General features: G+C 45.6%; 1 protein-coding gene across 1 annotated transcript in view; it reads right to left on the reverse strand.

The window, feature by feature from the left end:
- sorcs1 (sortilin-related VPS10 domain containing receptor 1) overlaps positions 1–13,613 on the reverse strand; it is a 126,438-nt gene that overhangs the window by 37,152 nt on the left and 75,673 nt on the right. The window contains exon 4 of the mRNA XM_070925721.1: positions 5,053–5,211. Within this exon, the coding sequence (XP_070781822.1) occupies positions 5,053–5,211 (159 nt within the window). The remainder of the gene's footprint in view (positions 1–5,052; positions 5,212–13,613) is intronic.

Raw genomic sequence — 13,613 nt, forward strand, 5'->3', positions numbered from 1 at the left:
ACGCATGAAAAGAAACACACATTATCTTTAATGCCGTCGGTGACAGGTTTCTATGTAAATGCAGCATGGTTAAGTGTAGTACTTGTACAAGTATTACTGCATTCGTATGTATGTAGAATATACCAGATTTGTGAGTCTACATGTTCCTTCAGTGACTCCAGTGAGAATTGATATGATGGCAGGAAGAAGTAGCGAAGAAACAAGTGTTGTTTTGTTTTTTTTACAGTAACAGCACTCAGGTTTGTCACTCGGGTTGCCCTTTTCAACTTGAGTGACAAAGTGCTTTACAATATCCCTCTCACACCCATTCATACAGACACACACACACACACATATATTGCACATTGTGTCTTGCTCAAGGACACCTCCAGCGTGTGGACAAGGAGGACAAACCAGGGATCGAACCACCAACTTTGAAATCAATGGACGACTTGTCCTAACTCTCGGGCCGCCTGCCGTCATATAAATATATATATTTTTTTTTTTTTGCAACGAGCAGATCGACGAAAAAAAATCTCAACAGAACTGTTGCAAACAACTACCACTGGAAGGCCTTGTGTGCGTGCACGTTGGGAAAAGCAGGCAACATTTGGCATGTGTCCTCCCTACAGCGGCGTATTAGGGCCATTGTAGGTAAAAAAAAAAAAAAAAAAGATGGAGGCAGGGGAGTGGGGTAATTATCTGAGAAAAATCTATTCAGTCAATTCCGAGATTAAAGTGGTAAATTTACAAGAACAAACTCACAAGTAAAAAAAAAACTTTGTCCCACAGTGCACTTTTTTACCACTGTTTTGGGGGCCGCAATGCTCCTGCACTGGCAGTCTGTTTGGTGCCGAGTAGGCGGGAGAGGGGTCGAGCGTTCGTCAGTGTCAGACTGAGAGCGCAAGCGCATGGCTACTTCCTGGAGGCAGTAGGCACCAGGGTAGAACCAGAGCAGCTCGGTCCTGAACTCGCAAAAAAAGTATTGGCACAAAAGATTTGTTTATTTATTTATTTATTTTTTTGGCAACACTAGTCTTGATCCAAAAAGTCAAAATTCCTTTAACCAGAACCATAAAATGCCGTGGAAACTGCCTTCTGATGCCTTAAACCCATAAACACCATCAGATCATCAGTTTATGATCATCATTTAAAAGTGGTTTGAAAGCCCGGACCCTTATTTACATCTGCAACTTCATGCACTGCACTCAGTCGGAGTCATTTCTAGCCAGTAAGCCGGAGTCACAACTAAAGTGAAGTGAAAAATGGCTGAAAACACAACTTGAAAATGAATTCAAAATGTGATGTTGTTTATGGGATCCCGGCGTCTCGGACACATCACACAGCAAACTGTAGGACTGTGTGGTAATGGTGTGTGTGTGTGTGTGTGTGTGTGTGAGGGATTATACTGCACAAAGAAAGTGTGATGTTCATTCCAGAAGGGAAAGCCGACTAAGAGGCACACACACACACACACACACACACACACACACACACATGCTCTGTACATCCACACACGCCTCCTCAGTGAAGGAGAATGCCTTCATTATTCATCACAAGTGAAACATTAGACCCAAATGGGCGAAGCTGCAAGAAAAGCATTTTATTAATGCAAGTGGTTATTTTAAAATGTCCATTTTAAAAGGTGCTCTCTCTTTTCCCTCCCTCCCTCCCTCTCTTTGTCTCACGAGCTCACGCGTGCAATTATTTTGGCCTCCTAAATTACATGATAATGTATTTAAAAGCCATTTGCGCCGCGTCTCGTTTCACTAATACTGCTGCGTTTGACGCTCACCGGGCTGTCACTAACGGCACCGATATGACGCTATTTTTGACGCCGTACTTTGAGGAATATATAAAAAAAAAAAAATCTGCTTAAAGGGTAAACATTTTACAAAAGAATCAGAAGTTCTCAAACGTCCAAACACAAGCAGCTAAACGTTTTATCGAAACCGGAAAGGATCTGTAACAAGTCCGGCGAGACTCGATACAAGAGTATTCAAGTTCGGTACCCTGAACCCTGTGGAATTTTTGTGTGCGTCGCCCACGCGCTTGTGCATGTGCAAAAAACGGGGAGCTGCTCATTAAACCATTGCGAGGTAGCGCGACAAGTGGCCTGGAAAATCTGCAGGATTACCTTTAAGCACCATACAAAAGCACTGATTCACTCAGGGCTGCAGGGATGACGTCATTTTCGTGGGCCAACCCGGAGGTTGGCATTGCCCTGGTTCCCTCCGACCCAGGTGCGTTTTAACCGTTTGTTTGTTTTTGATGTATTCGATACGGACAGAAACCGGAAACAGGCCGGTTTTTCGGGTTTTTTTTAAAAACACAAATTCAGCTCGATTTCTCGTTTTCTTATTCTTACTGACAAGACAAAGTAACCACTCAATGTTTTGTCTTCATTGGTGGGGTGGGGGGGGGGCTTCAGCGCTTCCTTGCTTCCTGATTGGCTAGTGTGCTCTATCAATTATATTTGCGCTGTACCCTTCAAAATAAAGGCCCTACCTCTTTGCCTTTAGACAGTGCAGTGTCAACACAAAAAATGTATATACTGCGAAACACAAACAGACAGACAGACAGACAGGCAGACAGACAGGACTACGTTACGATCACAGACCATACTTGTATCGGCGGCTGTGATTCAACTTTATCTATATGGCGCCAAATCGCAACAGAAGTTATCTCAGGGCACTTTGCACGAAGAGCAGGTCTAGACGTGAGCGAGCACTATGGCGACAGCGGCGAGAGAAAAAAGTACCTTTAACAGACAGAAACCTTGACAGGACCTGGCTCTGAGGGGGCTGATAGAGAGAGAGAGAGAGACAGAGATTGGGAGAGGGGGAGAGGGGGGCCTACAGCAGCACAATGCAAGTTTCACGTAGAGATATAAAGTAATGGTAATGGTAGTGGTAATAATATGAATTAATGATGCCCTTTCGCCTTTAATAATTGATTATAATTGAATAATAATGTTTTCCAGATCAAATCAACGCGCTGACCGTCACTTTCAAGCGTTCCGTCACTGTCTCTGTAGATCATTCACTGCGTGAGCGCCGAGCCATACGCGCCCTTCTGTTTTGTCTCGCTGTCAACATATCCGCATTTACAGACATGTTTGGAGACACTGAGCGTGCAGAGCTTTTGGTGGGGGGGGGGGGGGGGGGGTTCACGCAGCGCGACACCTGCTGGTCATTTCTTGTAACTACCTTCGGCGTATTTCAGCGTGCAGCATGACTTTATAATCCATGCACCAACATTTGATATGTGCGGCACCTGTCAGTAAGAGCATAATAATACATTATTATTCAAGTATAATCAATTATTAAAGGCTAAAGGGCATCATAAATTAATATTATTACCACTGCCAGTACCATTACTTTATACCTCCATGTGGAACTTGCATTGTGCTACTGTATGTTCTCCCCTCTCTCTTTCTCTCTCAGCCTAACTGTAAATAATAACTATAGAGTCTGGTCTGGACCTGCTCTATATGGAACGCGCCCTGGGATAACGTCTTATATGATTTGGTGCTCTATAAATAAAATTGAATCATAGCCCCCAATGTGTGCTGACACTGCACTGTAGGACCTTTATTTTGAAGAGTACAGCGCAAATATGATTGACAGAGCACACTAGCCAATCAGAAGCAAGGGAGCGCTGAAGGCCCCCACACCGATGAAAGCGAAACACTGAGTGGTAACTTTGTTTTGTCAGTAAGAACAGAAAACGAGAAATCGAGCCGAATTTGTGTTTTTTTTGTGTCTTTTGTCCAAAATTTAAAAAAATGAAAAGACGGCGGCCTGTTTCCGGTTTCTGTCCGTGTCAAATGCATCGAAAAACACAAACGGTTAAAACGTACCTTGGTCCCCGCGACAAAAAGCCAATGGGATTTGTCCACGGGATTTTGGGATTATTGCAGAGAGCGAACTCTGTGGCAAACAAACGTTTAGGACACTTACTAAACCTTCAAAATTCACCAGTCAACTGACGTATCTGCTGATGTATTTTGTATGTCGCAGAACGAAACGTTGGAGTCTCTTGAGCTTGTGTTAACCACAGACCTTATTTCAAAAACCCATTCACAAAAAAAAAACCCATTGACGTCCAGACTCATTTCCAGGTTTTAGGACTCATTCCTGCAGCGCTCTATTATGCTAGTCCGGCTTCATGTGTAAATTGCAGTATTTGTGTTTTGGTTTCTTTTTGATTTTGTTTTAGATTTTCTGAATTTCGTTCACAGCAATCATTGAAATACGTCCAAAACTTTTTTTTGTTTTTAAACAGCTTAAGGGGCTTTGCAGCTCCGGGCCTCAAACATGAGCCGGGCCATTCGGAGTAGGTTCCGGATTACTGACACGGTGTAACTCATCACCCGGTACGGATAACGCGGTGGCGGCACCAACAAGCTCCGTTACGTGAGAGCAAATGTACCGAAGCCCAGTTCTGCCAGGAAGAGAAAAGAAAGTAGACACAAATAAAAAACACCCATTGTAAGTCACAATGACGAGACAGGAAGTCAGAATTACTTACATACTAGGTGAAAAACATTCCTATTTTTTTTTTTTTTTTTTTTTTTATAGATTTAAGATATAAGTCAAAATCATAAAGCACAATTACAAGATGGAAAGTATTATGAGGAAGTCATAAAGTTAGGTAAGATATTAAGTCAGAACATCTGATTCCTTCTTAAATCAGGGATCTTAAGTCAAAATAAAATGTTAGGACTTGCTCATAACTAAGCGCGTAAGTGAGTGAACATTATGGAGTGTTGATGTAGAAAGTTAAAAAGACTTTCCCCCCCCCCCCTTTATCTAGTGGAAATGGCTATCTGTACCACTGTGTTCGGAACTACCTGAGTCACACAATCCATGCTTATCCACCTCTCTCCCAAACGAACTTCATGAACCCTGACCGTGTGCTTTGAGCCAAACTCTTGCGTAACAGGATCTCACACATATCCCACTTTCTCCGCCTCCCCAGACTGTTGTTTCTCATCTGACTTTAACACTCTTCTTTCTGATGCCTCTCAACACTGCCGACCACTGAAACCGGCCTTGCCCGTGCTCTGACCTTTTGGTCGTGGCTGTAAGCCAGAATCCAGTCCTCCTGCTCGGGGTGGAAGAGCAGGCTGAGGATGTAGAAGTTCAGCCGGTACTTCTGGTAGGTGGCTCCCTCATCCGAGCTGATCAGTAGACTGCTCTCCACCTCTGGGTCCGTTAGCAGCATGATCTGAAGGATGGGAGATTAGGGACAACGTTAGCAGGTTGGTGGAGCTCCACGTCACGATGCAGGGAAGCACGAAAGCACATGGGAAACGCGTTAGCCAGCCCAAACGAAGAAAAAGAGCGGCAACCAGCGGCAGAGTGTGCTGAAATGGGTGCATAGAGATATACTTCACAAAAAATCTGCAGGAGGGAGCAACTTATTTTTCTTTGATTGTGCTGAATTCCTCCTCATTTGTCTGCACTTCACCCACTTGGGTGTGTGTGTGTGTGTGTCTGCAGGATTGAAAAGACACGACAGAGAGAGAGAGACAAGTCAATGAAGACTGATTACCATATCTGAGAGACAGAGCATATTATTACAACTGTGGCTGCAGATTAGCATGTTAAAAACTTGTCATCCGCAGTCAGCTATCCACTGATGATGCCATTCCTCAAGTAATCGTTTGAATCTGTTAGGCTTGATGATATAATCAGTATGATACAAGCAAATGTGTGTGCGCGCGCCCCCCCACCCCCTTGTAAGTGGAGTGGCTGTGTGTGTGCGTGCCTCATTCAGATTTCTGCCCTTTGTCTCTTCATTCTCACCGCCGAGTCTCAGTCAGGCCCCGCAAAGCACAGATTTCCCATGAGCGTCTTTCTTTTTTAAGAGATCTTTTTTTTTTTACTTTTTTTTGCAAAATTCTGGCATGGTCCCCGGAAAAAAACAAACAAAAAAAATAAAATCACAAAGAGATCCCCCAGATAACATCAGATGCAAATATAATTGAATCAGCCGACCTCTAGACACGGCGCTCTCTCGTCATTAGCCTTAGTGTACAGTAGCAGACAGTCGCTTGTGGATGTGTGTGCATGTAAATCTGTATGTGTGTGTGTGTGTGTGTGTGTGTGTGTGTGTCTGCGGGCCGTTGCATGCGTGTGTGCTCAGGAGTAAAGTCTATATTTGAACATCAGTCAGGCACAAGAAAGTAAAACATAGAGTTCCGTAGTAAAATACACAAATACAACAGTATCTATCAGAAAGTATCAGGAGTTTATAGGGAAACTGAAAATGATTTAAAGTAATCTTAATAATATATATTAGCAATATTACTTTTAACATATGTTATTAAATGTTTACGATGACATGTCTTAGAGTGGACTAATGTCTGTTGAGATTAAGTTATATTACACTGGAATTATCTTAATTAATAAAGATCTAAATAATATCAGTTTTGTTGGTCTGTATTGCCAACTAAGTAACATGACAGGCATTCAAGCTAGATTTCAGGTTGACAAAAGTTGTCACGCAAGTGCGGAGAAGAAGTACTGTCCCCGCGTCGCGCGCAGATTGGACGACCTCAGCGGCCATTATGTCGTCAGGCGGGAGAGCGCGAGAATACACAACACAGTCGGTGTCCCTCTCAGTGTGTCTCATCGTGCCGCAGTGAGTCATTTGTCAACACTCGCTTCACATGAAGCCACATGCGTGAGTCACATGCTGACCGATCCAATCAGATGCACTCAAGTCCCCGTCTGAACTACAAGTCCCAATTAACGCTGCGCTCACTCCCTGGAAATGCAGCTCAGCGGGAGACGACTTTAGAACCGGCTGATTGTATTTCTGGTGAATGGAGGATTACAGGAACATCACGTGATCAGGCATGCTTACGGACAGGTGTATTGCACTAGTACACATCACAATACGGAGAGTACACCTTCCACCACACTGGTGAGAGGTGTAAATATAATATATATAGAGAGGCTTTGGTTCTGTATCACTGTCTTGTATTAAAAAAAACTTTGCCTTGTTTGCATTACAAGGAGCTTCCCCCCTTCCCTTCAGTCGCTCCACACGCAGCTTTCCGGCATGCCAAAGGGGCTCAAAATAAAAGTTTTGCTCACGTCGACTTTTCCACGAGATCCCGCGCAAACAAATCCAGTCCACGCGGCACGCTAACACAAACAGGCGACGGGCTTGAAGAAGAACTCTCTCACCGTTATCTACCTGCATAACAGCGACTGGCCGGTAAAATATTTTTAGCGAGCTGAAGACACAGACCTCTGCTCGACTCGCGTTCCTCAGGGGGGGCCAAACAAGCTGGCAATGAATGCTAATGTTGCTGGCGTCCCATTGTTGTTTAGCTATAAACTTCGAGGCTTGGTGGCTAAAAGAGATAATTACTCAGCTTTTAAGGAGGGGCATGGAAAGCAACAATGACCTCAGTTTTGACCTCAGTCATTTGGCAAAACAATGTTCATTTGAGCCTCCACTTCCATTTGACAGCAGCCGCATCCGCTAGTCCCCGCCCCCCCATGAAGATGAGATGCAATTAAAATGTCTGGAAGAGCCTTGCGGACCACGAGTTAAGTTGTTGCTGTTGGGTCAAAAGAAATGGGTCTTATCTCATCTTGCTGTAGATTTTGCCGTTTGAGAGGTTTTCAAGTGCCGTTAAAGCATAAAGCCTCTTTCACTGCTTCACCAACTTTTTTTTTTTTGATGTGGTGTAATTGCACTTTTGCATTTGCCCTCGGTGCAAAAAAAGAAAAAAAAAATCACTCAGTACATTACATATGATTTGTACTTCAGATCAGGTTTGTGTCGCTCTGTATACTGCGTGGTCTTTAGATAACCTGGACTGCAACAGCCTGTTTTAGGTTTCAGTGGAGGGGGGGCCGGAGCACCGTAAACCAAGACGCTTTTGGTCTGACAGAATAAAAAAAATAAAAAATTAAAAAATCTAAGTGCTTCATAGAAATGCAACAGTCATAGCAATGTGTAAATACGTGAACGGCCTGGACAGCATCCTTGGGAACTTAGCTTGCCATAAAACTTTTCTTATCAGCGCGGCGCGAGTAAACCATCCAGAACTTGCGAAACAGAAAAACATTGTACTCTGTGGAACAGCAGACTGTGTGTGTGTGTGTGTGTGTGTGTGCGTGCCTGTCTGTGCATTAGAAACCGTAAATTATGAGGCCAAAAAGGTTGAAAATGACAAAGGTTAATGAAGCGTATATGTGCCAGCTGGAGGACATTTAAGATATGTGTAAGGAATACTTGAGTTCATTCCGCTGCCGGAGTGGGGTAAATACCCGGAGATAGAATATTAATGAAATTAGCTTCATATTTTCCGTTTCACACAGTCGGCCGGTAATTGGATTGCGACTCCTCTCGATAAATCTGTGCCTAATTTCCCGCAATGCCCTGCAATAAAAAGAACTTGCTGTCGGACTGTAAGCGGGTTCAGATTGGAAAGGCATTCAAAAAGGGGGATCGAAGAAAAAAAGGAGCTTCAGATTCATTCTCTCCGGGGGAGGTGGGGGGGGGCAAGTCAATTTTCTAGCTTTACAGTAACAGCGACTTTGGTTGGGAATTATTTAATACTTAATGAGCTGGTTTCCTCCAATCCCTGTTTGTTTTGATCTCTGACCCCCCCCCCCCCCCCCAAAAAAAAAACAAACACCTGAGGTTACAGCTGGGAGTGATGGAGCCAGCAGGAACCCAGCCACTGTCTTGTATTTGAAATCAATTTTACATGACAGAGCTAAGCTGGGACAATGACGGGGGGGGGGGGGGGTTCAGTTTTTGAGCAACCGTATACCTGAGAACTCCCCGTCGAAGCATGCCTTGCCGAGTAGATTTCCTCACACTTTGACCCGTCTCTGTGCCACTGTGAAGCGCAATGCCTGCACTATGAAAGGGAGAGGACCTGCTGGGTTCTATTGTATAAATGCCATAGAAGCCACCGTGGATTATTTCACATCTGTATCAGCAGAGGCTGCTCCGGGTCGTACTTAAGCCGACGGTACTGAATCTCATAATTGGAGCCAAAGGGCAGCGAGAGAGGAGCGGGTCGAGCCAGGAGAGAGGAAAGCATTCACCAGAGGTTTAGAAATGTCAGTCGTAGAAGATGTGCTGGACCGGGGTCTCGGCGTCTCCTGTTGTCAAGTAACAAGGCAGGAACCCAGAGAAAACTTAAAGGATCAGTTTAGCCGCAAGAAGGTTTCCTCGCTCGCCCCGTGTGGTTTGTACCCACGCGTACTCTTTTCCTCTGAGTCACACCCATGCAGTGCAGGTGAGCGCAATTTCTTTGAGGTGTACATATACGAAAACACTCAACAGGTCTCTCCCGGTTAGACGGGATTATCCACAGGCCGCAGTGTCTAGAAGATATACTGTATACAAAGATGGCCGACGCGTCTCCACTTCCTCCCACTGTACAAAAGTGAAGCCAAAAAAATCCCCGATACGACTGCTGCCATCTTGCGCTGGTGGCGTGATTTGCAGCCGGAGCCTGCATCCAGTAGTGCCGCCCACACATGCTGCGAGCACACCACATGCAATCAGCTGTCAATCACCCTATTTTTTTTATAGCATCAAATCATTAATTAAAACCAAACTTATCAGACAAAATGAACACATCAACGTGAAATGAGAGAAACCATCTTTGGGAAAAATTTACTTGACGTGTACTGATTTTTTTAGTTTGGCCCATGTGCCATCCGCTAACATGGAGGGGGCAGGGTTTATGACCTATATTGCGGCCAGCCACCGGGGGGTGGGGGGGGATCGAGGCTTCACTTTCGGGAAGCTGCCATGTCGTCCATCTGTACATACAGTCTACGGGTTCAGATGGAACGCGAGGCGGATTCGAAAAGCGGGCGTGGATGCATACAACGTCACTGGGCGACAGAAAGTTCAAATTGTTTCAACCTGAGCAAAACATTTGACGCTGATCACACCTTTATACGGCCACAAAGCGTCCTATGGAGGGGGTCAGAGTGAATGGACTTTAACACCGAAGGCCGCGGTTTTCACCATGATAACAAACGTTCCCCAGCCTTAACAAAGCGCAAAGGTGTTAACAACAGGCCCACTATCTATTAAGTATGGCGCAGGTGTTGATCTACACTTCGGGGACGTATTTCACCCGCTAACAGCACCACAGCAACACCGGACGGATGTACTGTACCCGATCAGGCCGTGTTCACCTTAACTGTTCTTCATTGATTGCGATGGTCGGGAGATTTTCCTTGTCTTAATACTAAATAAGAGGCTATTGCCATGCAATCTTCATGTTTATATTCTCACATCTGTTGATCCACACACACACATTTTTTTTTGTTACATGAATTGCCAATTTCATGCACTTCCACTTGCGCGCTTTCACATTTTGTGCTATGATAACGCTCCATTTCAAGCCGCATCCTCTTATCTGCTTCAGGTACAAGGACATCCTGTTGTGAACGACTCTGCTCCTCTCGCACGCTCTTAACGAGGTTAGCTCAGGTAATTACCCATTCATACCCATATCCATGCATTGAACGCGAGCAGGTGTTCACCTCGGGTCAACCTGGACTTCCTCTTGTAAATGCAATGCGAGGAGCCGGGCTGACCCGAGACCATCAACAATTGTGTTTCACCGAAAAACTTTCGCTGCACTTTCAGATACGACTCACTGGAAGTCAGAAAGAGGAAGCGGTAAAGTCTGTTCTCAAGAGCTCCAGGAGGCTTTCTCCTTCATTCGCAAAAGTACCCGGCGACGAAAATGCTGCGTTCAACGCTCGGCGGGTGTGCCAAGCGCTGAAATACATGTCCCCCGTAGTGCAGGGGTACTTCAGGGTCCAGGTCTGGGGGTTTGAAAATATGGTCACCCTACCTATAGATAACCCTGTCACCCTGTCAGCTGCCTGCCACTAAATTAAAACGGTTAACAATTACAGAACTCATGCTAACAGACACAATGGGAAGACTGGCAGTATCACTAATGAGTTAACTGTGCCCCTCAAGCACAAGATGGCCCTCTGTGTATCCGTGTGGAACTCTGTTAACTTGACAAACTGTCTGCATTGACAGCACGGGGCAAGTCAAATCACTCTCGCCTCTTCCCGCCATGAATATTCATGGCAAACGCCAGCTATCAAAACCCTGTCGAGCTACGTGGTGTGGGAGGAGTGCAGGACATGAAAGCAAAAAAGAGTTGATGCGCAATATTCATAATAATTACTTTTATCCCCGCTGCCTCGTCCGCCGCATCGACCAGGTGCTTCCAACTGTTTGATCCGTCTTATTAAACGCAACTCCTGTTTTCTCGATCTGAGGCATTTACGCCCGGGACTAATTGAAGACCGCCTGACATTTTAGCTCACCCGGGCCCCTGCCAGACGAACTGACAAACAGCAACATGTCAGTTTCCAACTTTCGGCATAATTGGGTTTCCAATCTTGGCTAGCGCGCCCGGCTGCCCCTTACGGCGGCGCGCAAGTCGGAGGGTGCACAAGCTGTGTGTGAAAAACACGGGGCAACGGATTCATTACATATGAACAAGCAGAGACAAGACAAACAAAATAAGCGCGGATAATCAACCAGCGGCATTCCCACTTCACACGTCTTGATCTGGTTCGAGCCGCTGAAATAATGAATTCTTTACAGCGGCCATTAATAAGTAACATGTCAACATATGCACATTGGCGCGTGCTTGATGTAAGCATGAGTTCATGCCTTTGGAGGGGAATTCAGGTCCCTTATCCTGGCAGTGTCAGGCACACTGAACTGTATGGCTTCCACTCCCGCGCCGAGAGAGCGGACGGTGTCCCGTGAAGGCATGTAAAAGAATAATGATGGATTCCCACGGCTCACCTAGATTTACCCATCCCATCTTCTCCCTCTCTCTCTCTTTTCTCTGTGCCCCACACTCTGTCAGCCTGTCTCCGTCCCCCCCCTCCGTCCCCCCCCCCATCTCTCTCTTCCCATCTGCATTCGTGTCTCTCAGCCTGTCTCCCCTCCTCTGTCGCTGTGTCTTCTCGCGGGCTCCAGGGCGCTTTTGCCTCTCCACTCACTGCAGCCATTTGGAGATTGTGCCTTAGGGCTGACAGATGTTGCGTCCCCTCCCAGCAGCACCACCAACCAACCAACCAACCAACCCCACCCCACCGCCTCAAATGAAACCATCATCCGTTAGCTTGTCCTCAATTGCATTGCCACCGCTGTGTGCGCGGTGTTCCAGCCAGCAAAGCATGGCTGATGCGCTGTGATTCGTTTCGCATGCATTGTGTCCTTAGACCAAAAAAAAAAAAAAGAAAAGAAAAAGAAAAGTAGACAAAAGAGACACTTCACCTCCCCCTTGTCCCCGCCTCATCCCCTGCAATGTGCCTTCAAAGGATGTGATGATATCAGCGTGCTGTCCCCGAGACCAGGTGGCGTTGCTCCAGGTGTGTCTGGTGTCGTCGTGACACTCGACCTGTTTAATCAGCTCCATAGTTTTACTGTGTTGTATAGTTTATTGCAATGTTTTTGAATGTTTGTCCTCCTTTTTTTTTGTTGTTGCTGCCATTGAAATTGCAGTACATTGGTTAAGGATAGAGCTTAAATCTTAGCTGAACGGAGGCATTAAACTGATCCATTAGCTGATGCGATGGAGGTTTTGGAAATGTGATTGTGAAGCCAGTTATCGTGAAGCCTGCGATGCGGCCATGACTTTCCTTTTACTGTATGCTTGCCTGTAAGAACACGGAATCCGGACTTCATAAATGATTACAGCCCTCCGCACAAATTCAATACTCTGCCTTTCAACAAAGGAGGTCCTGTCGGCCCCCTTCGCTCCTCACACCTGGACTATGAAGCTGTCACCAGAGTGATGCACATCGGATATTTACTGCACTTAAAAGCATTCGAGCGCCACTGCCAAAATCCGTCAGACGTATTTATCAGCTGCATGAGGCCGCCAAGCTTTAAACTACGCCGCAAAGACGGAGTCAAGGTTTCATATTGTTCCCCTTGAGTACTCTGAGTGTACTGTACCTCCAAGCAACTGAATGAATTATACCACGTTAGTATTTTAATTTATTTAGTCCTTTAAACGCATGAGAATCGTTTCAATTAGAGTCGTTACATTTTGAGTTTGACATATTTGTTTCCTGCACACCAGCTCTGATAGTTGAAATCCAACCCTGTTTTTTTTTCAGACCTAATACCAACGGCACATCCTGCTGCTACTCCATGTTACAAGCGTTCAACTAGCAAAAACACCGGGTGGCTTTGATTATGAAGTCACCGTGTTACTGCATGCAATGCGACCTACAAAACAAGAAACTTTTTTGGACAGTGGATCAGCCTTTAATGTGTCGGGGAGTACCGAAACAAGAGATGCAGCCACATTAGCCATGTTTCCACAGAAACTAGAAAAGTGCCATGGGAACGGCAACATTCGACGAACCCTCCTCCGCTGCGCAAAACTGTTGCGCTCGCTCGGAGCGTCGAAAAGGAGCTGAAGCGCTAAAAAAGGGATACGGGAACGCCTTTGATCGTGAAGTTCTGACGTGGTGAACGTTTAGCTCGCATGACTGATCGGCTGTTTCCGCTGGGCCGCTCCACAACTGATTTGTCTTCGTCTCCAGACAGCATTAACCGCTGCCAGCACTAGCTGACGT

The sequence above is a fragment of the Enoplosus armatus genome, chromosome 2, assembly GCF_043641665.1.
Source record: "Enoplosus armatus isolate fEnoArm2 chromosome 2, fEnoArm2.hap1, whole genome shotgun sequence".
Taxonomy (NCBI): domain Eukaryota; kingdom Metazoa; phylum Chordata; class Actinopteri; order Centrarchiformes; family Enoplosidae; genus Enoplosus; species Enoplosus armatus.